The 25,272-nt window shown below is 40.2% G+C and overlaps 1 protein-coding gene across 1 annotated transcript; it reads right to left on the bottom strand.

Annotated features, from left to right (window-relative positions):
• Positions 1–4,767: 4,767 nt before the first annotated feature.
• LOC149449339 (rho crystallin) lies at positions 4,768–25,022 on the bottom strand. The gene is made up of 9 exons (XM_089693366.1): positions 24,870–25,022; positions 20,550–20,717; positions 17,390–17,506; positions 12,862–12,939; positions 12,001–12,123; positions 9,471–9,580; positions 7,169–7,334; positions 6,409–6,491; positions 4,768–5,028 (listed from the first exon to the last, which is right to left on the bottom strand). Exons 1-9 carry the CDS (start codon positions 24,954–24,956, stop codon positions 4,986–4,988), a joined length of 975 nt encoding a protein of 324 aa, XP_089549492.1. The 5' UTR covers positions 24,957–25,022; the 3' UTR covers positions 4,768–4,985.
• Positions 25,023–25,272: the final 250 nt, after the last annotated feature.

Here is a 25,272-nt window from a genome sequence, read left to right as displayed (position 1 = left end):
GGGGGTTAAAATCCACTGTCATGACCACCAATGGGGTGCTTAATTTCACTGCCACTGACCACGATTGCAAGGAGGATGGGGGGTTGAATTTTACTGTCTGTGACCACCAATTTGGAAAGGGGGTGTTAACTCTCACTGCATATGGTTACCAATGCAGGGGGTGGGGGGATTACATTTTTCTGCCAGTGACCAACAATATTGATAGTATTCACATTAGTGCTGCAGAATATTATTACGCCCACTGACACCATTGTTTGGGGTTATTATTGTGTCCATTGACACCAGTAATGGGGATTATTATTGTATCCACTGACCCCATTGTTGGGGGCTATTATTGTGTCCATTGACACCAGTGCTGGGGATTATTATTGCATCCACTGACCCCATTGTTGGAGGCTATTATTGTGTCCATTGACACCAGTGCTGGGGATTATTATTGTATCCACTGACCCCATTGTTGGGGGCTATTATTGTGTCCATTGACACCAGTGCTGGGGATTATTATTGTATCCATTGACACCATTGTTGGGGGTTATTATTGTGTCCTTTGACACCAGTGCTGGGGATTATTATTGTATCCACTGACACCAATGCTGGGGGGTATTATTGTGTATGGTACACCAGGGCCAAGCTGGCAGGGATCAGCAGACGTTTTTAATATTGAAAACTGCCCATCCTCTTTGTTAATTAGGTGCAGAACCCCCACCAGTTTCTAGTTTCATTCTGGCTTTCTCTGGCAGGAGTGGCAGTTGACAGTGAGCAGTGACAGGGTTCCTAATCCAGATACCAGAATGTTTCCTCAAAAGCAGGCATTGTCCCTGTGCTGACCCTACTGGCTAGAAACTTTCTCCTGCACTAGGTAAGTTCCCTAACAAGTTGAGTTTCTTTCCCTGACCTACTACATGCCCAGGCATGCCAAAATGACTCATGTACCCTACACTAAGATGGCTGCCAAAGTTCACCAGAAGTTGCAGCATCCAATCAGACCACTGGCATTTCTGAGACACTGACGGAGTCCATGAGTGGAAAGTTCCCTCTACAGACCCCATTAACTCTGTGTAATGGCACAGTGCCACCTACTGGATGAAAGAAAACATGTACTTGCCAACATGGGTGGTGCAGAAGGTTTGTCCAGGGTCCTCCCCTTCTCCTGCTTCCTGGGCACATGGATCAGGAGGCTGTGTGTGATCGGCTAGAGCAGGCTGTGTTGGAGTTGTCAGTATCAGGTCAGTGAATCAGAAATCTTTTGTCCTTCCTGTGTGTCACTACAACCTCCGAATCACACCAAGGATTATTTCTATATCTTGCACTTGTAAGAGGGCCACCTGACTCCATCACCACAGAGGGTCACCTGACACCACCTCCACCATAAAGGTCACCTGACACCACCATCACCATAGGGGGTCACTTGGCAACACCTCCACTATAGGGGATCACCTGACACCACCACCACCATGGGGGGGTCGTCTGACACCATCTCCACCATAGGGGGTCACCTAACACCACCACCACCATAGGGGGTTACCTTATACCACTATCATCATCGTGATGAACCAGGGGGTCCAAGCACCATGATTGGTAGGCCTGAAGGAGTTAGTAAGAGAAGAAGGGAATGCAATGTGTGTTTTGTTTTTTTTGGAGGGAGGAAGGGGGAGGTGGAAGTAGCTGGTCTTGCCTAGGGTGCAAAATAGTCTAGCACCAAACTGCCTGTAGTATTACATTTGCAGATGTTTTATTAAAGAAAATATTATGCCATGAAGAGTGATTTTCATACGTTTTAACAGGATTGGTGTTACATATAGATTGGGTAAACATAAAAGTTTTGTGGGGCAAATTAAACTACCGCAGGGGGATGTTAGGTACACACAGGGGGGTACAAATTTTCAAAAGGCATCTGGATGCTGGGAAGTTTAACCTCCACTATAGGGGGTCACCTGACACCACCACCATAGGGGGTCACCTGACACCATCTCCACCATAGGGGGTCATCTAATACCATCACCACCATAGGGGGCTCATAGGATTGGTGTTACATATAGACTGGGTAAACATAAAAGTTTTGTGGGGCAAATTAAACCACCGCAGGGGGATGTGGGGTACAAATTTTCAGAAGGCATCTGGATGCTGGGAAGATTAAAGTGGAATTATGGACAAAATAAAATTGAAAAAAAATATATGATGGAATTTTTCTCTAACATTAAAGTGGTTGTGAAGGCTAAAGCCACTGGCTCATGCTACTGTCAATCACAGCCAGTGAGCCAATGAGAAGAGAGAGGAGGCGGGGCTGAGACGTAGCTCTATGTGTGAATGGACACACGGAGCAGTGGCTGGACAGTGTGCATGCTCGGGTGCCCCCATAGCAAGCTGCTTGCTGCGAGGGCACTCAAAAGGAGGGAGAGGCCAGGAGCGCAGGCAGGGGATCCAAGAAGAGGAGGATCCTGGCTGCTCTGTGCAAAACCACTGAGCAGAGCGGGTAAGTATAGACATGTTTGGTATCTTTTTTTTTTAATTTAAACCTTTAAGCCTTCTTCCCCTGTACCATAGTTTTATTATATCTTACTCCTGCCAGTAGGTCTGTTATTGTTACACTTTTTATAAATTAAGGTGGAGCTGTCTACAGCAGAAACAGTGTCTGTACAATGGTATAGCATAGCCTTTCTCAACATTGAGGAACCTTGAAATAATGTTCCGGTCTCAGGGAAACCCTGCTAAAAATGATTATATCTACAACTCCTGATACATGTGTGACAGTCAGTGGGAAGAATGTTCCTTATAATTGTGGTCATTGGTAAGAATAATCCCATTATAGATAGCTAAAAGAATCAATGGTGTCAGTGGGAATTTATCTGAGAGGTAGAAATTGCTCATTGCTCAAGGAAACCCTAGCAACCTCTGGAGAAACCCTTGGATTCCATGGTACCCTGGATGACAAACCCTGGTATAGCGGAAGTTGCTGAATTAAGAAGGATACATTGTAATGTGCAACTGTTAATTAACACTTGTGTGAGCCTGAGTTCACACTTGTGCGTTGCAGTATACCGCATGTGATTCGAAGAGGAACCGCACCGCATTGCGAATGCGAATTGTGAGATTGAATGCGGTGAGATTGGAGCCCTACATTTTATATGTATCTGCATGAAAAAGATGCAGGACCATTTTTTTGGTCTGCACTAGAATCGGATCGCATGGGTACATGCACAATGGACCACATTTTGTGGACCGATTTCGGGTTCTGTTAACATACACACCTGCAGTGATTCGCATGAACGGGGTGTGATTGTGATGAGGTGCGGAATTCGCACAGAAAACGCAGCAAATTCCGCACCGCATCAGTGTCAACCCAGGCTGACAATCTTCTCGAAGCTTGGGAAAAAATTCAGGTTTTATTTTGTATTTTTAAGGGCTGTCTGTAAACTTTATATTTAAATATTCAATATTTACTTGACCAAAAATATGTGAGTGGGGCTGCACTGCAACCATGTACAATGCACACAGTTGCAGCGTGGTGGGTTGGTATTTTGACTGTTAAAACATGCACTGATGTGGCTACATATCGCCTCCCCATTGCCAGTCAAACACCCTCTGAAAAGTAATCCACTGCAGGTGTTTTTCAGAGGTGCAGCAATTATAGTTTCATGTGTGAATGAGCCTAAATACATCGGAGTCCCTGAAAAAGACATTGTGGGGGAGATTAAAGTACACACAACAGTAAAATCAGTCTGTATATGCAGTAAAGCATGCTTGTTATACTACCTGTGGAACCTAAGGGGTTAATCCTCTGCATTGTGTAAAAAGGCTATTTGACCCTGTCTTCTCTGCCCCTCCTCTTCTCCAAATGTCCACATCTTATCTCCTGATAAGACAGACTGAACCCGTAACCATTCTGCACATGCACAGTTTAGTGTGTATTGCTAGAGAGGTTTTTTTTCTTGGGAAAGTGCATGTGATCAGCACAGGGCCAATCAGCACTGTCCAGACAGAGGTCAGGGGCTCTACATCCTCCTAGAGAAAACTCCTCCTACAAATTTTAACCAGTTCTCAGCTGGACACTGATAGAAGTCACAAGACTGCTCTAACTGTTGATGAGAAAAGGTATTTAGCAGTTTATATTTACTAAAATAATTGCATTTTAATGTTCTGTGTACTAAGGGAGACCAGATAGTGAATGCAGGGTCCTGGGCTTAGTAACACTTCTAACTTCATCTTGTTCAATTAAAGTTATTCTAAAGGTTGTAATAGAAAAAAAAAATAACATGTTATACTTACCTGCTCTGTGCAATGGTTTTGCACAGAACAGCCCTGATCCTCTTCTCAAAGGGTCCCCCTGCCGGAGGCCCTGGCTCCTCCCCTGTGCCGAGTGCCCCCAATAGCAAGCCATTTGCTATGAGGGCACTCAAGCAGCCTCACACATGACATTGTCCATTCACACTCTCTCCTCATTGGTTCACTGGACCCAATGGCCCCTGCTGCTGTGTGAGTCAATGTGGAGGGAGAGACCCAGGAATGTTTCATGCACATCGTTGAATTGAGATCAGGCTCAGGTAAGTAGAAGATACTGAACTGAATGTATTAAGGTAAAAAAACCTTCTGCCTTTAGATCCACCTTTAGCTTGACAATAAAACCTGGCAGCTGATTGGTTTCTATACAGAGCTTTACTAGATTTTGCATGCTCCAGTTTTAGTAAATCTCCTGCAATGTATATCATTATCTCCAGCCCCCATAAACATAATGAAAAGCCTCTGAAAAGTCACAGACCACCACAACCATTTCTTGATGTTCAGCATTAAATTTATTGGTTGTTATGCATGAGGCAACATGGCATAAGACATAACGTTCCCATCCAATCATTAATGCTTTATAAATACTGGGCAAATGACTAAATGTTATGTTTTTCTGTATGTAACAAGGTGCAGCTCTACTAAAGCTTTACATATATAATACAGTAAGCATCTTCTTGGAGACTGCATTGGCACTCAGTTGGTCTTCAGTACTCATCATGGAAGGGATATTCTGGGTGCTGCTTCATCCTAGAGGAAGCAATAAGATCATTAGGGTAAGTACACTGTAATATACAGTGTATAAATATATATATAAATATATATGTATTTTCTTTTCTTACTACACTCTTGTCTTTCTGGGAAAATGCTGATTTAGCCTAAGCTTTCAATACAGTGCTCTTTGTTGGCATTGCTGAGTAATAGCCACACCCCTAGGACAACTGTCCTAAAGCAAACCTTTATTTCATAATGTGCTGGTTACTGAATCCACTGGGTCTAAAGTTTTTTTTTGAACTGTACAGTAATATTTTCATAACTCCTAAAAGAGGAAAGTTCTCTAAATACGTGATTTTCCTACTAACTTCTTACCTAGTAATCCCAGCTGAAGGAAAAAGTTGACAGTCTCTGGTTGTTTTCTTTTTTGTCTAAAATGGCTGGGGAAATCAAAAGGGCTTCTATACAGAAAATGCATATACAATGCCAAATATATCAAAGATTGTACAGATATGGGAACTTGCCTTATAGTAGTTGTAAACATACACTGTTATAGACATATTCTAATACAGTTATAACTGTATAACACCATAACTGGTATAACACCATAACTGGTATAACTCCATAACTGGTATAACACCATAACTGTATGACACCATAACTGGTATAACTCCATAACTGTATAACACCATAACTGTGTAACACCATAACTGGTATAACACCATAACTGTATAACACCATAACTGGTATAACTCCATAACTGTATGACACCATACCTGGTATAACTCCATAACTGGTATAGCACCATAACTGGTATAACACCATAACTGTATAACACCATAACTGATTTTGTGTAGCTCCAGAAATTATCTTTTTTACCTTGATAATGTTTAAATGTTCTGTTATGTGACCATGCATCTGTTCTTCCTGATAGTGGGGGCGGGGTTACAGGACACTGTGCAGACACACTGTGTTCCTGCATTTCATACTGTGTTCAGCTTGAGGCAGGATGCAGGCTGTGATTGGGAAGGGGTGTGTGCCAGAGGCCGGCTGTGATTGGTTAGGGGGTGTAGTGGCTGAACAAACTACCCAATACAGGCATGCTGTGTGTCTGCACAATGTCCTTTACCTTTGAAACTGACCATCTAACACAGATCAGCTTCTGTACTTTGTGTGGTCAGTTTAGAACAAGGAAGCAAGACGAGTGGCAGGATCAACCACGTACTTCAGATAAAAAAAGTACATGAAAATGATAGACACTATGGTTCATAGCATACACATACATGAACACACACATATAAAAAAATAAATATTTAGGGTAACATACACTTTGGCACATCTCCATCTTTGTTTGTTTCTCTAGGCAAAATAAGTACTGATGCTTCCTCCATGTCTACACATATCTAGAACACTTACTCTTTGAAAGGCCCATAATGTAGGTTTCTGTCTAGGCTGTCAAGTGTTTTCATGTCTTCAGGTTTTAGTTCAAATTCAAAGACCTATGAAAAAATTATATTGAATGAAACCATAGGAATGTGAACTCCAAGCCTAAGCCTACTTTTGAGACTCATATACAACCAACTTTTCCAATATATCTGCGAGGGACGCTATTGGAAGATGATCACATTTTGATTTTTACCATGGTGCAAACGGAATTGGCCGAGTCTACGGAATGCTCTATCTTTGTGTACATTCTCTAAAACTGCATCCACGGGATGATTGCTGAACAAGACAATGCTAAAAATGCATTTTACTTACTTGTAAAATCTAACCTGGACCAATGGGTTTCTTCTTGAAGATCCATTCTGTCTATCTGGAGGAGGTGTGTGTAAAGCCATGAAATATACTTGGACAATTTGTGTTGGACCTGACAAGTGTTCACCTCCTGATTACCAAATCAGTCAAAAATTAGAAACTTTGAAGTCTACAGTGATTTTTAGAACCCAACATATTGCAGAGTAGCATTCACGGAGTCTACGCATGAGGAAGGTGCATTTTACATCAGAAAAAATCTTTTTCTCAGACCATGTAGGTAGGTATGTATAATTTACATCTTTATGTTTTCACACTGGACTGTCAAAAACAATATTAGAGTTATGGTTTAATTGTTTTTGCAATAAATGTAATTTCACAGCACATGAAAGTTCCAGAAGATATAGTAAAAAGCTGTAGTTACCCCAAGGTTTTGCTTGATACGAGCAGGGGTAAAGCTTTTGGCCAAGACCACAATTCCCTTCTGGAGAATGAAGCGCATGGCGACCTCTGCAGGGGAGCGATTGTACTTAGCAGCAACTCTATTCAAAATTGGATCATCAAGTAGGACTGGCAAGCTAAGGTCCACCCTGAAGGGAGCATCAATATTAAATACATATTAAACATTCGAGAATTTTAAAAAGTCAAACAAACATTTACTGGATGTAGAGCTGAAAAGGATATCAGAGTGCTGAGGTGTACCCCTATGCAGAGCCTTGACGAAACCAGCATATTTAAATCCAATACATATTACACTTTGTACAGGTTTGCTTTGGGAACCATCAGACCTTGCATTTATGGCCCACATATATATTTTTAGCCTTTTGTTCCATACTTGTTTGCCTTATCCCTTGTTGGTTGCATGTTGCCTTACCACAGCATTAGTAGCAGTAGTAGTTTCCCTACCTCCCATCAGCAATAACAATGAACACTATTGCTCTCACTGACACCAATGAAGGGGCTCGATTCCTCCCACTGATATCAGCGAAGGGGCACTGTTCTTCCCACTAACACCAACGAAGGAGCAGTATTCTTCCCACTGACACCAACAAAGGGAAACTATTCCGCCAACTGACACCAATGATAGGGCACTATTCTTTCCCTGACTATCAGGGCATTTTTTTACTCCCACTAATCCCTGAAACTGGAGCAATGTTTACCTTTGAAACCGTGGGGAAGGGGGTGGGGGGCATTTTTTTTTATTCCCACTGACAATCTGCATATTTTGCTGCTACAGCCATAGTTCAGACCCCTAACAATCTGATGGACAGTTAAAGTGTTACTAAACCCACAACAGTAAAATCAGTCTGTATATGTAGTAAAGCATTGTTATTCTCACTGTGGAACTTAAGGGGTTAATCCTCTGCATTGTGTAAAAAGGATGTTTGATTCTGTCTTCTCTGATCCTCCCCTTCTTCCATGTTCCCCATTTTATCTCCTGATAGAACAGAGCCTTGGATACACTCTGAACATGCTCAGTTTGGTGTGTAGTGCTAGGGAGTTTTTATTTTTCTTCTTTCTGGTTCTCTAGAGATTTTCTTCCACTTTCTGTCTTGAGGCACACCAGGAACCGAGATGAGATCTCTCCAAAGAAAAGGACTACTCTTTAGAACAATTGTCACCAGAATAAGTGTTCCACAAAGGAAAATTTTATTCTTCCTATTTCATTTACAGTGGCAGCTATAAATGTTACCCTGGATAACCGCTGCTCCAGGACGGTCCCCACTACCCACCCCTTACATACCTGTAGGAAGGGTGAGCACCCAGCTCGTACGCTGCACTCTGAGAAAAAAGAAAAATCCCAGATGGCAGTACTCCAACTTAATCCTCTGTATTGAAATATGATAAAATCCAAAAGGCAGGACTATATACAGTGGGGGGGGAAACGAGCAAGGTTGACGCGTTTCACGCGTTAACGCTTATTCACAACCTCCAATCCTCCCGGGGGGAGATGTGTTCAAACTACTTTGCAAATGTGAGGTCTTTTGGATCTTCCATATGTAGACACATATATGAAGGGGTATGAGCTTTGAATGGGACCTCACACACATTTATGCAGTTTTATGAGTGACATATATGTGTGTGTGTTCCATTTGTGTTCATCCCTTCCTTTATTTATTTTTATATATATATATATATATATATATATATAATTTTATTTTTCTCTTCCTCCCTCCTGTGGAGTCCCCCACAGTCATTTATTAATTGAAATAAATTGTGTTTTGCTTTGTTTTACTTAGTGGGTTTGGCATGCATTTTGATCAAGTTCGGTTTCCTGGATGCAGGTCCACTGGCTATATTGGATGCAATTTGGATGGTGCTACTCATCAATTGTGCATATTGATATGATATGAAAGAGGTTATGTATAAGCGCTAACATGCAAAACGCATCAACTTTGCTCATCTTTACCCCACTGTATGTTGTCCTACCTTATCGAGTTGGAGTGCTGCCATCCAAATTTCTCTTTTACTCAACTAAAAATGCTAGTTTTTTTCTCAGTGACAGTAGCCATCAGAACATGTACTGTAGGTAAAGGAAAACTCCACAGTTGAGACAGTATTAGAACCTGGTTAAGGTGCTAAGCCTTTTACACTCTATGTAGAATCAAATAAAATATGGGATAAACTTTAAATAGCTATAAAATGTTAAGTGCAGAATGTGTTCAATAGCACTGGCATGTCTTGTGTCACTGGAATTCAGCTTTGGCCACAGTTTGCATACTTACCAGTTCCTGTCTCTGTGTGAGCCCAAGACGCTGTAAGCCACCAAAACGATGTCCTTGGATTTGCAGTAAGAGAGAAGTTTGTTCTGATTTAAATATAGGTGACACTCCACCTGTAAATTGTAAGGAAAATGTTTTTACAACTGTACAAATCCAAAACAGCGGAGGTAAATCAAAATGGCAACTGGTGGATACCATTGGGACCATTAATACAACTGTAGACTGTAAAGCTACAAATCCTTCCATTTGCATTAAATTGGATTTTGTAATATCAGGTAAGTTTAAAGTGTATAGCAAGACAAAAATAAAAAAGAGCATATGCTGTACAATTTTCCAATACATTCACATTTTCTCATGTTTTATCCCCTTAAAGCAGAGTTCCACTCACGCTGTCAAAAAATAAAAGTCAGCAGCTACAAAAACTGTAGCTGTTGACTTTTAAAAAACAGGCACTTACCTGTCCCTCGGTCCAGCGGTGTGTCCCCTGCAGTCCGTTTCACCGGCCGTCCTGTATACCAGGAGGCCGGCATCTTCTTTGTGGGCACCCGGCTGTGATAGCTTGTGTACCCCACTGCACATTCACGAGTAGTGCTGCGCTTCATGAATGGTCCTGTAGTCTTCTGGGACCTGTCATATGTCCCAAAACACTACAGGGAGGGAGGGAGGGCACCTTCCACTTCCGATTGCCTAGGCGAATTTGGGTACCCGCTCAAACCCCCCCCCCCCCCCGCTCTCCAAAGGTGCCAATCCTTAATGGGGAGCGGGGAGCAGTCCTTAAAGCAGAAATTCTCCTTTTAGGTGGAGCTCCGCTTTAAATACCTTGAAAGTACAGAAAAATACCTGTTGATCTGCCAAAAATGCACTTAGCTCTTAAGCCCTGTTGTGGGCTCACAACACACAGCATTTTTGTAGACTACAACTAAAAGAAAGTGTAGAGCTACCCAAAATGTAAATAAAGTGGTTATGAATAATGGTGAAAATCCCCTCTGCATGAAATTAAAATATCTCCACACATCACCATAACAGTAGTGAAATACTCATTTCAACTTCAAATATCATCCATAATTTGCAATATAACATAAATCATCAAGTGTTGCAATATAGCATAAAATATGATGCAGTAATATAGTGTGAGCGTGATTTACATCACTCATACAACATAAATAAAATTAAATAAATGGTACTATAATATACACAAATTCAAATGTTCTACTTCAAATATATCCTGAGCGACCAAAAGCACTTGTGAATAGTGGTGGAAACCCCTCAAAATATTTATAAATGTCCTGTGCAAAACACATATGATAACTATTGTCTGTGTAAATCAAATTGCTTCGGTCACAGCACGCCTTCCCCCACTTGGGGGGATAAATCCACTGGTATGGAATATCTTCAAATAAACCACCTCCTTCTCCTTCAGTACTATGGATCCTCAAACACTCTCAGCTCAAATAAAATCAAAGATAGGCATTCATCACCCTTTACTGTTATAAAATCCTCATTTTTTATTTTAAACTCCAAAATATACCCTCACATGAATAAGTGCACTTTAAACCATGCACATGGATATATGAGTCATAAGTTTACAGTGCGATGCCCCCTTAATGAACATCAGGAAATTGGCATCACCTTCTAACCATGCATAACGACCTTACTTCTGGTCTGGCATGATGACGTCACTGATTTGGGGCGGAGTCGGTGATGTTGTACTTACATTGATGTGGGAACACATGTCAGTGTATAGCAGCAGGCCTATCAGATTTCATATATAATTCAGACCTTTTATTCTCATTTCCATTTTCTATTCATATATTGGGTTATAGTAACACGGTGGTATTTGTAACATATATCTTATTTTTGTAGACTAATTGGTGTCAGCACCTTTCTAAGTGTCTTTTGCTAAACTACTCAATTGCTCCCATGCTCCGATCTGTACAACATAGGGTCTAATGATTCTGTAACAGGGGCAGACTGACCATTTGGAAACTCGGGCACTGTCCGAGGGCCCGGGGTCAATGGGGGCCCCATGAGATGCCCCTGGTACCTTTTTCATAGGCTTTTTTGAGTTTGTGCAAGGACACAGGGGCCTCATGATCCCCTATTGCCCGGGGGCCCCATGAGTTGTCAGTCCGCCCCTGTTCTGTAACTCAAGGTGAGAACTAGGAGGGCTCTTTCAGAGATAACACAAGGAAGTGTGCAAAGGATACAGGACAGCTCTGAATTACTGACAAGATCAACCAGTTTCTTTTTTACTTATCGAAGAGAATGCTTCCACTCTCCTCTTCCATTGAAAGCATTCCGAATGTACATTTAACAAAGCAAAAGAAAGCAAGTAGGAGAATGTCATTGTTGGCATTTACATACACTTTAACTTGTGTCTTGTAACTCCAAAACCGCTGTCTTTAATTATTTTATTATAGAAACCCCACAATATGTCAATCTATGCACACAGGGGTGCCCTGGCTCTGTTATGACCTTAGCAACACCCCTGTTACTCAAGCACTATCTTCCTAAATCTGTTTCTGTTCAGTACCTGGTTGCAAACTGGCTTGTACTTCAGTCCTGGTTTGTTCAGGATACGTTCCAGCTGCCTGCGGTTAAAGTTTGATACTCCAAGGGATCTCACCAAACCCGCATCTTTGCATGCCTCTAGAGCCTGTATCAGCAATCAGAATAAATAAAAAGAATACATATGAATAAGCTAATAAATAAATAACAGTGGCAAGTACTAAAGGGTGACAACAATGACTAGACTCCAAGAGACCAATGTCGAATCCGAGTTCTGAGAAGACTTATTGCACTAGATTGCTTGTCTCCCATTTGACTGTCACTCTGGAAACTAGTCAGCAGCAATGGGAATCAGAGTGTCAATTTTGTTTCTGCAGCAGAAGCAATACAGTTTGATATATTCCTTGTATGATAGAGGGTTTCACTTTAGAGAGTAAATCCACTTTTGTTGAGAAAAAAACATTCCCCTCTGGGTGATCTATGTACATTGCAGGGACTTTTCACAAACTTTGTTGCAGATTCCTACCTTTTGTTATTCTGAAGCAATAGAAGTTTATTTCTGTGTCCATGTAGAAAGTGAATCTAATGGGAGTGATTTCATTATTAACAATCATCTCCTGCACCTAATGAGGAAAGTGGCAGAGTCTGCATCCCTTTAGACATGAATTCCCTTTGGGAGCATCTCCAAAAAAAAAAAAACACCTCCAGGTTGCCATATTGAATTACATTTTACAGAAAATTACAGCACTGCAGTTTGAAAAGGAAAGGTAATTTTAATAACATTATATTACAATATGACTTGTGTAGAAATGTTATCCAATATATTTTTTTTTTTGCTATTTTTTTCCTACAAAGGAGGAGTTACCCTTTAAGCAAATTCACTTACGTCCCATGTAGCACAAAGGTCCACGTTATCATATATGAAAGGCTTGTCCTTATCGGAGGGATCAGATGCTCCAGTAGGCTGCACAGGATAAAAAAGCAACAAATCATTTGCTAAATACATACCCAATCAGAATATGGTGATAAATAAGTATTAATAAACTGCTGGTCTTGTACTGAAAAGTGTGTTACAGTCAAACGCTTTTTTGGGTGAGTAGGGAAGGCTATCGTATCTTTTTTTATGTTGTGTATGTCCCCAGAAGAACTTTTTTTCTTATTGTGTTACTTGAACAGGAAATACAGAGAAATCTCTTGTTTCGTAATTGAAGTGTTGGTAGAGCACTGGACATCATGGTGTAGGCATGTACTGAGGGAAGCTCTGTCTAAAACAGGTGAGCCCAAAAGAGGTCACTATAGTAGCGTTGTAAAAAACAAAACAGCCAAGAAGTGAGAACACCAACTAAGGTTTATTAGGTCTAGTTGATTTTTTATTTCAGAAGTATCCAACCCATTTCAGGGGCTTACCAGTCCCCCTTCCTTAGGGAGAAAGGGAGCAAGATAAACATTTGTCAGCAGAAAATGTAAGATAAAATACATAAATAATAAAACATAAAAGATACATTAGAAGTTCATACTTAAAGACATCCAAATCAACATTATAGCTTTGGTTGGATTTCCATGTTACAAAAAACTACCCGTATCTCCCGACCTAGTTAAAACTTCATGGCTTTGACTGAACTCCAGTCTGATAAGTCAAATTTGGTGGTTGTCAGCCAACACAGACTGCATTTATGTAAGTCACACTTATAAACATAGCCGACTGTATTTCATGTTGTAACAGAGTAAAAAAAATTAAAAGTTTAAATGTGAATATAAAATATCCTAGTAGATTAATGATGAAATTCCTGTAAAATTCCTGTTTTAGCTTTGGTGCTGAAAAATGATGTCACTCACATAAAATACAACTTATATTTAGTGAGTTGTGAGGTCAGAACATTACAGAACAATACAGAGCATGTCTGGAAAATATAAGTCAGTTGGAGAATGTTGATGTTGCTTCAGTAAAATATATTTGGAAATGTAAATGCAGCAATGTTGTCTATGTAAAATGTAACAAATGTAAACTATTGTGATATCACCCCATCAATGTGTAGCATGCACAGCAGATAAGCCTTGTCTTTAAAATGTATTTTATATTTTGAGAACAGTGATGCAAATTTATAAAATATTGGGAAATATTGACATCATATCTCTAGAAATCAGGACTTGCAGTTCTGGCACCTCCAACACTGAATGTATGTAATGGCAAGGAGTGCTGGAGGGCTCATTGAAGCTGGTTGCTGGGGGGAACTATTATTGTAGGGGGTCTATTGTTGCTCGGGAGGTCTAGTATTGCTGGATGATGGGATCTAGTGTTTTTAGATGGGTCATATGTTGCTGGAGGGGTCCATTTTTGCTGGAAGAGATCTGCTGTTGAGGGGTGTATAGTTGATGGCTGCTGGGAGACCTATTGTTGCTGGGGTATCTATTGTTTCTGGGGGATCTATTGTTGCTGGAGAGGTATTTGTTGTGGAGGGATCTATTTTTGCTAGGAGGATATGTTGTTGCTGGGGTGGTCTACTTGTTGCTGGCTGCAGGGGATCTATTTTATTGCTTGTTTGTTATCATTAACAAATTCCATACAAATTACTTAGCGCCACAAAATAGTTTATTTTGTTATACTTTATTCTTTAAATGGGGCAGTATTGGGAGGAGGGTAGGGGGTGGAACCAAGGGACAGTGCTAGGAGGTAGATAGGGGGCGGAGACAAAGGGTGATTCGGAAGGTTGGAGTACCGACACGTATTCTCTAAGAAAAAAAACCCTGCTAGAAACTACAAAAAAAGTGGCCACCATGGAAATCACTCCTCTAACCTGTTAAACAGTATGTATAGCCTTTTTATTATTAGTTTGGATAAAGTAGAGAAGGGTTAAAACCTCGGCAAGTTTTTTTTTTCTCTGTATCTCATTGGGAAGATTTACTTTGACTTTCTGCCCTAGAGACACAACAGAAAGTGAGAAGAAATCTCCCCAAAGTAAGAGGTGCCCCCCTTATGTTAACCCCTTATCTCATGCTTTAGTGACAACTGTAAGAATTTGGATTTCCCAGTTTCTATAGACGATTCAACATGCAAATACGTTTTCTTCACCACTGATGGTTAATAGTAAAGTTTTAATTAAAATGTATCATATGAAAGGGACTTATTTCCTAATATTGAATGTTGCTTTTTTAGTGACTTCTGTGCTCTGTGCTGTACATCCCCTGCATTCCTGTTATCTTTTGTTTCTCAAAGTTGCCTAATCTGTAGGTAGGATTTGCTCACTGAAAAAAAAAGAGTTTAGTTTTCTGCTTGCGTGCACATTTTTGCAGCCAAGTCTCATTGTTTTCTGCCAGTGACAATCGCTGATGGAAAGCGTCCAGAGGGCTAAAAAAGCCTAGCACTGTCAAAGCACTTTTGTTGTTTGCAGGCTGTTATGCGTGAATAATCTGCTTTTTCTTTATTCCTGGAAGCTGTAGAGAATGGGAGCGATATTGAATCAATTCTCATCTCAGTGGGTAACCACTTTTCCCATACATTCCAGCGGTTTTGGAGAGGAAAGCTAAACTTCAGGCAAAAAGCTAAATACTCAAATTTTACAAGCTGCCTAAATAGTTCTGATTTATCACATTTGTTGTTTACAAATTGATTATATCGCTAGTATTCCCATTCTTTTTCCCTCTCTCCCTGCCAAGTTAGTGATACTAAACACACACTGTTTAATTTACATTGCCCCTTTTCTTTCTGTATGTGGATGATGGCTCTGCAATTGTTTTAATAAAAAAAAAATCTAAGTACCTTTTTTCTAATTGATATACAGCTGTCACTTGAGCCAGTTCTTTCCTAGCCTGTCTGCAGGGAAACATAAGCAGGAGGAGCTTCTAGTCCTCTGCTGCTGGTCACATGTTAAAAAAAAGACTGCCTTTGGGGTACAGAGTAAAAAAAAAGTAATTTATATCAATAAACTCTTTTAAATAGTCATACACATATATTTGAAATCAAATCTTTATTATTTCATGGCAATAACATGGTGTGGGCAGATTTCTGCCAGACACAGGCTGTGCCATGACCCCCCAATTTGTGTCTTAGAAAAAGAGGGAGGTGAAGCCTCCATCAATCTACATGTAATATCTCACCCCCATTGTGTTTAGCTGGTTAGTGGGCTGTCATTTACCACTGTGTATACTCCCATATGTGTGACTCTATTTTCACATGGGCTGCTCGGATGTGACATGGAGGAAATACTTAGCATAGAAACTCACTGAAAACTGAGCATGTGCAGAGCTGCCAACACTGCTCTGCAAAATCCCTAGCTGCACTGGGGACTTGGACAGAAGGGGGAGATAGAGAGCAGAATTCTCAACCCGTTTTTTTTTTTTTGCAGAATACAGAAAATGTATCTCATAGTGACTGAGTGACTATGAACAGTATGTAATACAGTATTTATTGATAGTTGTTTTATAATGTGAGTTTAGTGACACTTTAACTACACAGGAAGCAAGCAAGCAGACATCTTCCCAAAGAGGGTACAATAAAAAAAATCCTGAAAGAGGTTCTAACCCACCCTGTCTTACCTGCAAATGTAAAAACATTTTGAAATTTTAAATCTGTAGAAATGCCATCCCTTCAATCTTGCACAGTTGTACAGGCTCCTCTCCTGTACTGAAATTGCACATTTTGAGCTTCTCACAGTGCGCATTATAAGCTACAACAAGTCAGACAGAGCCTGCCCAATTTCTTGGCTGGAGGGCATCTAGCATTATATGGCTCTTTTCTTCCCTTCCAGACCGTCCCTGGCCTGCCCTTTTCATTCATTGGATTTCAGTTCTTCCCATCCTGGAGGCTCAGCATCACATGTGGGTATTACCTAAGGAGGTCTGCATGCAAATACAGCCTTCCTCTCCCACTCCTACAAATGACATACACCTATCAAGGCTTTTTTTAATATTTGCATAACTTCTCACAAGAGACAACCCACCACTGGCACCAGGGTTAAGGGCTCTTGAGAGCGGTACTGAGACAGGGTACTGTGATGTTTTCAGGAGACTAAGTAGAGCACCCTGCTGGCCCCTTCCAACATCCATGATCTTCCTGCACTTCATAGAGAAGCACAGAGACCTAGTGATGATGTCATTGGGTATAAAATAAGGTATGTAATTAAAACAGAATATGGTAATAGCATCATTAGCATATTGATGGGGGGATGGGAGGAACCAGGGAAGCAAAATATAAGTAAATTAAGCTCCAAGGAACAGGGCCCTCCTAACCCTTTTGCATTGAACTGTATTGTTCCTGTATTGTCTCCCTTTATATTGTAAAGTGCTGAGCAAACTGTTGGCGCTATATAAATCCTGTATAATAATAATACATTATTTTCAGCATTAAGAATTTGAAAATTTGTCTAAAAATTAAGAGCTATCTGTATATGTCTGTATATAGCTGTACTGTCACTCACCTTCAGGGAGAAGGGCCAGTGCATAAGGAAGAGATCCAGATAATCCAGTCCAACATCCCTCAGAGATCTCTCCAGACCTTTGCGTACCATTTCAGGGGAAAAGTACGTGCACCAGAGCTGGGGAAGAATAACATACCAATTGTCTTTCACATGTGCAATGCATTTACTTTTAAATGCAAAAAAAATGAAAATGACCCTGCCGGATTTAGCACACAATATTGTTACAGTTATATACAGTTAATGGCAACTCAACATGGCACAACTGAAGTCTGATACATGCCAAGACTGGTTGTCTCAGTATTGTACTGAGTGTGTCTTTGCAGACAATTCTCTCTTAACTTTTTGTGTTATTATAACTATTTATGTTTCTGTAGACAGTAGTTTGCTTATTAATGATAATTTATTGAGATGTTATGGTTGACCTAGAAGGAATACATTATGAATCCAGCCCTGGTAATTTGTGTAGAACAGTAGTAGGTAGTTGACAGGTTGTTTTATATATATATATATATATATATATATATATATATACAGTGGGGATCGAAAGTTTGGGCACCCCAGCTAAAAATTTGTATTAATGTGCATAAAGAAGCCAAGGAAAGATGGAAAAATCTCCAAAAGGCATCACATTACAGATTAGACATTCTTATAATATGTCAACAAAAGTTAGATTTTATTTCCATCATTTACACTTTCAAAATAACAGAAAACAAAAAAATGGCGTCTGCAAAAGTTTGGGCACCCTGCAGAATTTATAGCATGCACTGCCCCCTTTGCAAAGCTGACACCTGCCAGTGTCATGGATTGTTCTCAATCATCATCTGGGAAGACCAGGTGATGTCAATCTCAAAGGTTTTAAATGCCCAGACTCATCTGACCTTGCCCCAACAATCAGCACCATGGGTTCTTCTAAGCAGTTGTCTAGAAAACTGAAACTGAAAATAGTTGACGCTCACATAGCTGGAGAAGGCTATAAGAAGATAGCAAAGCATTTTCAGATGTCAATATCCTCTGTTTGGAATGTAATTAAGAAATGGCAGTCATCAGGAACAGTGGAAGTTAAAGCAAGATCTGGAAGAGCAAGAAAAATATCAGACTGAACAGCTCGCAGGATTGTGAGAAAAACAATTCAAAACCCACGTTTGACTGCACAATCCCTCCAGAAAGATCTGGCAGACACTGGAGTTGTGGTACACTATTCCACTATAAAGAAATACTTGTACAAATATGGTCTTCATGGAAGAGTCATCAGAAGAAAACCTCTTCTACGCCCTCACCACAAAAATCATCGTTTGAACTTTGCAAATGAACATATAGACAAGCCTGATGCATTTTGGAAACAAGTTCTGTGGACCGATGAGGTTAAAATTGAACTTTTTGGCCGGAATGAGCAAAGGTACGTTTGGAGAAGAAGGGGCACAGAATTTAATGAAAAGAACCTCTGTCCAACTGTTAAGCATGGGGTTGGATCAATCATGCTTTGGGGTTGTGTTGTAGCCAGTGGCACAGGGAACATCTCACGAGTAGAAGGAAAAATGGATTCAATAAAATTTCAGCAAATTTTGGATGGTAACTTGATGCCATCTGTGAAAAAGATGAAGTTAAAGAGAGGATGGCTTCTACAAATGGATAATGATCCTAAACACACCTCGAAATCCACGGGGGATTACATCAAGAGGCGTAAACTGAAGGTTTTGCCATGGCCTTCACAATCTCCTGACCTCAACATAATTGAAAATCTATGGATAGACCTCAAAAGAGCAGTGCATGACAGGCAGCCCAGAAATCTCAAAGAACTGGAAGACTTTTGTAAGGAAGAATGGGCAAAGATACCTCAAACAAGAATTGAAAGACTCTTGGCTGGCTGCAAAAAGCGTTTACAAGCTGTGATACTTGCCAAAGGGGGCAGTACAAGATATTAACTCTGCAGGGTGCCCAAACTTTTGCAGACGCCATTTTTTTGTTTTCTGTTATTTTGAAAGTGTAAATGATGGAAATTAAATCTAACTTTTGTTGACATATTATAAGAATGTCTAATCTGTAATTTGATGCCTTTTGGAGATTTTTCTATCTTTCCTTGGCTTCTTTATGCACATTAATACAAATTTTTAGCTGAGGTGCCCAAACTTTCGATCCCCACTGTATATATGTAAATTAATGAATAAACATTATCAATGTATGTTCATTTTGAAAATAGTTTCTGTAGAAAATTCGTAATGCTGTATAATCTAGGGCAGCCACATTTGCCCATCGAATGCTCAGGATCTGTTTACTGCTTTGCAGTACTACACAATAGTTTTGGTTTACTGCTCCTCCAGTCTGAGGGGTGTAAAATGTTCGTACAGCTGTTCCTCCATCTAAACTGCATGTAAAATCATTCTCTTTGCGAAAAGGGCAAAACTGAATGTTCTCAGGCTATATTCTCTATTATTTTATTTCGTTATTCACTGAAAAAAAAAACGTATGAATAAGCAAAATACTGCTTTATGGCCACTAGTTGGAGCTGAGGAGCATACATATTTCCTATGATACACAGCACCATCCAGTGGCCATATTGCCTCATTCACACTTTTTTTCTTCAATAAATATGATTTAATCTGCAGAGAATATTTCCTGAGAACATTTGAGTTTGCCCCATTTGCAAACAAATTTACATTCAGCTTTGAATGATGAACAGGGATGCAAATTTTTATATAAATAAATACCTATGAGTTGGCCAACCTATGAAAACAATGCACTCTGTGTATGGCTGATATGTTGTGTCAAAATCTGAGAACAGGAATAATCAAGCTGAGATCTTCCTCTAGTAGTTAAGCTGCATGTCTCTATATAGTTGATGTAATAACAAAATATGGAAGAGAAAGCTTGTAAAAAATGTGAAAGTAGCACCAAAAATTAAATAGCAGACAAATTTCATCAGTGGGTTTGATTTACAAAAACTGGAGAGTGCAAAATCTGATGTAGCTCTGCATAGAAACCAATTAGCTTCCAGGTTTTATTGTCAAAGCCTAGTTGAACAAGCTGAAGTTAGAAGCTGATTGGCTACCATGCACAGCTGCATGGTAGCCAATTTTTGCAAGATTTTTCACTCTCCAGTTTTAGTAAATCTTCGCCATGTGCCTTATGTCAGACTATGTCTAAGAAGAGTTTAGCAGCTCACCTTTCCCGTGTAGAAGATGTCATCTCTCTTGACTGTTCCATCAGCAATCTTGGAACGAATGCCATTCCCAATCTGGATCTCATTGCCGGTGATGAAGGCGCAGTCAATGTGTCGGTAACCAAGGTCAATGGCAATTTTCACAGCTTCCTCCCCAAGACTTTTGGGCACCTAGAAGGGGGTCGGAATTGCATTTCAGATCAGGCAACACTTACTGTTGGAGTGGGAAAATGGGAAAAGAGTGATTTCAAAACATTGTGTACAAAGCCAGCCAGGTTTTTATTTCTGTCTGTGTTCTGAAGGGTAGAGTCCCTCTCTGTTTGTCCTTATAACCTCTGTACTGGGAAAGAAAGAAACTAAAACATTTTGGAGTTGTCACTGGAACCATAATAGGGGTAATCTTTTAGTGGGGACACTGTCTAAGAGAGGGTTTTCCATTCTTTGAAGATATCTTCTTTCACTTATTGTTGTATCATGAGATAGTAAGCAAAGGAAAATCTCCACAGAGTTATAGAGACTGAGAAAAACTGATGGGTTTTAATCATTCTCTACTCTATCCAAAACGAAAAAGAAAACTCTATCCAAAATGAAAAACAAATAGAAAATTTGGCTTTGGACTTACTATGTTACTCATTCAGTCTTTGGTTTCTTAAATAACCTCCAACCAGTAAAGGTATGTAGACCATGGGTCCTCATCCATGCGTCTCCTTTTTTCTAATAGGTCCAGATACAACTTTATTCCATTAAAAGTCAGGGGTACAATCCAAATGCATTTCAGGGTCCCAGCTCCCTTTTAATCAAGGCTTGACTGCCAACAATATGAACAAACCAGAAGTAAACTGGACCTACAATGGTATTTTTTCCAGTGCGAATTACAAGCACAGACATTGTCAGCAGCTTGTTTAGCAGCTTGTATTTCACACTGGAAAAAATACCATTGTACGAGTTAGTACAGTTCACTTCCAGTATGTTCACATTGTTGCCAGTCAAGCCCTGATGAAGGGGACACTTGGGCCTTCGAAATGCATTGGCTATTTTTGGATTGTACCCCTGACTTTTAATAGAATGAAGTTTTATCTGGAGCTCTTAGAAGTGGTTTGGTGCATCAATTTCAAATCTCGTTACATAACGCTACAAGCCAAAGAGATCATGGAGATCCTCTGGGGTGCAGAAGACGACTGCCCAAGAACCAGATAATTTACACCAACACTAATTCCTTAAGATAACAATACCAGCAAAGTAACTCTACAGGTTCAGCACTATTTTTCGACATTCCTCAACTTTCCTTTTTTCTAGTAATGGCAGTTATTAATAGTTATTAGGTAGGAATTTACTGAAACAATGGGTATACTGCATTCCAGAAGAAGATATGTATAAAGTTGGCCATATACTAACTGACATTCAGCTGGTTCAGCAGGGGGTCAGCAGAATTGTTATCAGTGTGTAGCTGCATCGACAGAAGTTGAACATTTGATCAATTTCTGTCAAAGAGATATGTTGGAAAATTTTTCTCGATCAGTGGCTTACGCCACTGATCAGTGTTTTCTGACAGCGGCAGATGTACCTGTCAGAATACAATGCTCTGGTGCAGTGTATTCCTCCAGCCACCTTGTTTGTGTGAATGAAGGAAAATGTTTCATACATGTGGTAGAGTGCAATACCCTCACTTTTTAGAGGGTATTTGACAAGCGGTGGGGAGGTGTTATTACACCTTCTCATCATCTGATTTAGCCCTATAATTCTGCACTACCGCACTGCAATTGTGTTAGAACTGAATGGGTGAGTTTGAGAGGCAGTACACCTGTCAAACTCTGTACCCCAAGTTGAAAATGCCATGGCCACAAGCAACATGACTATGGCATCCATATAGTCCGGTCTGGCTATATGGGGATAGTTCAGGTGTTTGGTAAGATTGCGGGTCAGCCCCCCCCCCTGGTTTTACCACTCCATGGAAACCCATCAGAAAGAGCACCTTTTTTGTTTTGTTCAGCCTCCTGGCTGAACAAAAAGAACTAACAGTGTATGCCCTGAGTGATAATTTCCATGTGCCAGTCTAGCTTGTTGTTGAATCTCTGCAGCATAAAGTGGTAGTAAACCCTTACATACACCCAGTGAAATGACTGGCTTCAGATGATATTCAGAGATTAAACAAAACTACATATGTTCTACCTGTTTATCTGCAGTCTTCTCTTCTCTACATCTGTTCAAAGTGCAGAATGTATAAAGCTTGTGACAAGTACAAACTATAAAGGGATATGCTTTGTTCATATTTCATGTCTGAGGTTCACAACCACTTTAAGAACAAGCGTTTGCGCAAGAACTGTCGCTTCATCTCTTGTGGCCAGTGAGTTGGAACCTTTGATAGCGCACAGTGAAATATATAGAGTCTATACAAGTGTCCTTGTTTGGAACCAAAACTCCTCTCTCATGTGACATCACAGGTGTATGCCTCTTTTTAAAATAAACCTTTCATAGGAAAAATATAGATATGGTCTTTGTGGGCTTTTTTCGGAAAATGCTGGTGGTTATGTTGACCCTCTGAATTCAATACCATTCCATTTCACCAAATGAGACAAGATGATAGTAGCCTTCTTGTTTCTCTTGGTAAGTTTCCTTTAAGGTGTTAAGTGGTCTCCACTGTATCATTTATTCTACCTTCTTTTCTTCTTCTGCACAGTCCTTAGTAATCCGGGTATTTGGTTAGGGTTGTCACAGCTGTTGTAGCATCAAAGATGTGTGTTGCTTTTTTCTTTTTCCACAAGTGATGGTTGCAATGAAAGAATGTGTGCCGATCTCAGAGATCCCAAAAAACACTAGAAATGAGAACCATGCCATGTTCACCAGCACCCATTATTATTCCTTTCCTGACCCAGTTTACCCTCTTTATCTGCCACCTATTATGTCCAATCACAGTACAGAAGACACAAAGGACTTAACATTTTTCATAACGGAGCATGCATGTTTAAGCCACAAGTCTCAATCAGAGAAGGAAATAAAAGTTTAGTTTTTCATCTTCCCACTAGCATTTCATACCATCTTATATCTAGTGCTACATAAAGTGTATCTAAAGTTGAAACACCCTATATCTATCTATTAAATATACTGTAGATCTAATGCCAACCTTTTTTTTAGATTTTATTCCTCCCCAGGCAGATTACCTTTATTGTCCTGGCGACCACTGTCCAAAGTGATATAAAATTCAAAAAGTTATGGTTGTCACTGAAACAGGATGAGTTTTTCCAAAAAGGACATCTGTTTTAGTGACATCTGTTGAAGAGGGGATTTCTCACTTCCTGCTCTGTCTCTAGGACTAAAAATGAGGAAAAACTCCATAACAGGGCACAGATGGCAAAAAAAAAAAAAAAAACAAAAAACCAAAGACAAATTATGCCCATCAGGGATGTTAACGCTGACCAGCCTTCCCTTCAGTCTTGCATAGTTGTATAGACTCCTCTACTATACTGAAATTCCTCACTATGATTTCACTGCATACTGTGAGCTTCTCACAATGTGCATTAAAACCTGCAGCAAATCAGTTACAGTCTGTCTCAATTCTTGCATCATCCAGTCCTTTCATCCCCAGCCTGACTGTCCCACCTCTTTCACTCAGTGAAATTAATTCTTTAAATCATGGAAGCTCAGCAACACATGTGGGCATTACCTAAGACAATGTTCATGCAAATACAATCTGCCTAGGAACAGCCCCTCCTCCAGACTCACATCCACCTACAAAGGCATTTTAATATTTGCATAACTCCTCCCAAGAGCCAGTCCCCTGTTCGCCATGTCGACCCCTCCCATTCACCATGATCTACCTGTATTGCACAGAGGATCACAGAGACCCAGGTATTATATCACTGGGTTCAGAATAAGGTATGTCATGAAAATGGAAATGTTTTATTTCAACATTTCATTAGCATGTTAATAAGGGGGAGAATGGAAGAACCAGGGAAGGCAAAATATAAAAATCCTGACTTTAGGCATAATTTAAAGTTGCTTCTATACAAAAATCTCAACATCCTTATTTATCTTCAGGCCAAGAGAAATGGTAAGATTACAACCTGACTCCTCATTTCTAAATCTTATATCGCTGAGATCCATCACAACCTCTCACTCCTACGTGATGGATGTTACAATATATCGCTGAAAGCTTCATCCCTGTATTCAACAGCGAACAAGAAGCCAATCAGATGTGGGAGCTTGCAGGTGCTCCTTATCAGTTTGTGGCTAAACATCTCATGATTCAGTCGTGAACCACATTACTGGCCATTAATTAGAGAAAAAAAAACAACAGCAAAAAAAAACCCCATTAATAATACTCACTTCAGGAGCAGCATAAGTGCCAAGTCCTAGGATTGGCATCATATTGCCATCATTAAGAGTGACACGGGTTTCCTTGGTGAGAGTCATTGCTGCTTTGCTGGGGGAGTGTGAGGGTTCTAAGCCCTTTACCTGGCTATATAGCCATCGCTGAGTCCACTGGTTAGGTAACACGGGTGGGCGTGACTACCAATGACAATCTAAACCTCTTGTCTGAGAACACAGGGCAAATTGAGAGAAAAAAAAAGCTTAACTAGGTTTACTGAAATGTGCAAACTCATCAGTGGATTTATAAAAAGAGAAAAGTCTAGACTGGACAGGGCGATTATCGCTGATAGACAGCGATGTGCTGGTCCTTGGCACCAGCTCTATAGTGATCGCAGAACAAGGGGGTGGCAGCTGCTCC

This window comes from Staurois parvus, unplaced genomic scaffold (genome assembly GCF_062004578.1).
Source record: "Staurois parvus isolate SC_StPar_1 unplaced genomic scaffold, SC_StPar_1.0 ptg000629l, whole genome shotgun sequence".
NCBI lineage: Eukaryota > Metazoa > Chordata > Amphibia > Anura > Ranidae > Staurois > Staurois parvus.
Note: the sequence above shows the minus strand (reverse complement) of the source record. Positions and strands in the feature narration are given on the sequence as shown.

Bases quoted from the DNA above. Each gene is read 5' to 3' on its own strand.
- LOC149449339 (XM_089693366.1), bottom strand. From the start codon at position 24,956: ATGACTCTCACCAAGGAAACCCGTGTCACTCTTAATGATGGCAATATG. The intron at 20,718-24,869 runs GTGAGTATTATT...ACCCCCTTCTAG, and splicing joins GCACTTATGCTGCTCCTGAA to GTGCCCAAAAGTCTTGGGGA. The intron at 6,492-7,168 runs GTAACTACAGCT...ATTTTTTCATAG, and splicing joins GTATCAAGCAAAACCTTGGG to GTCTTTGAATTTGAACTAAA.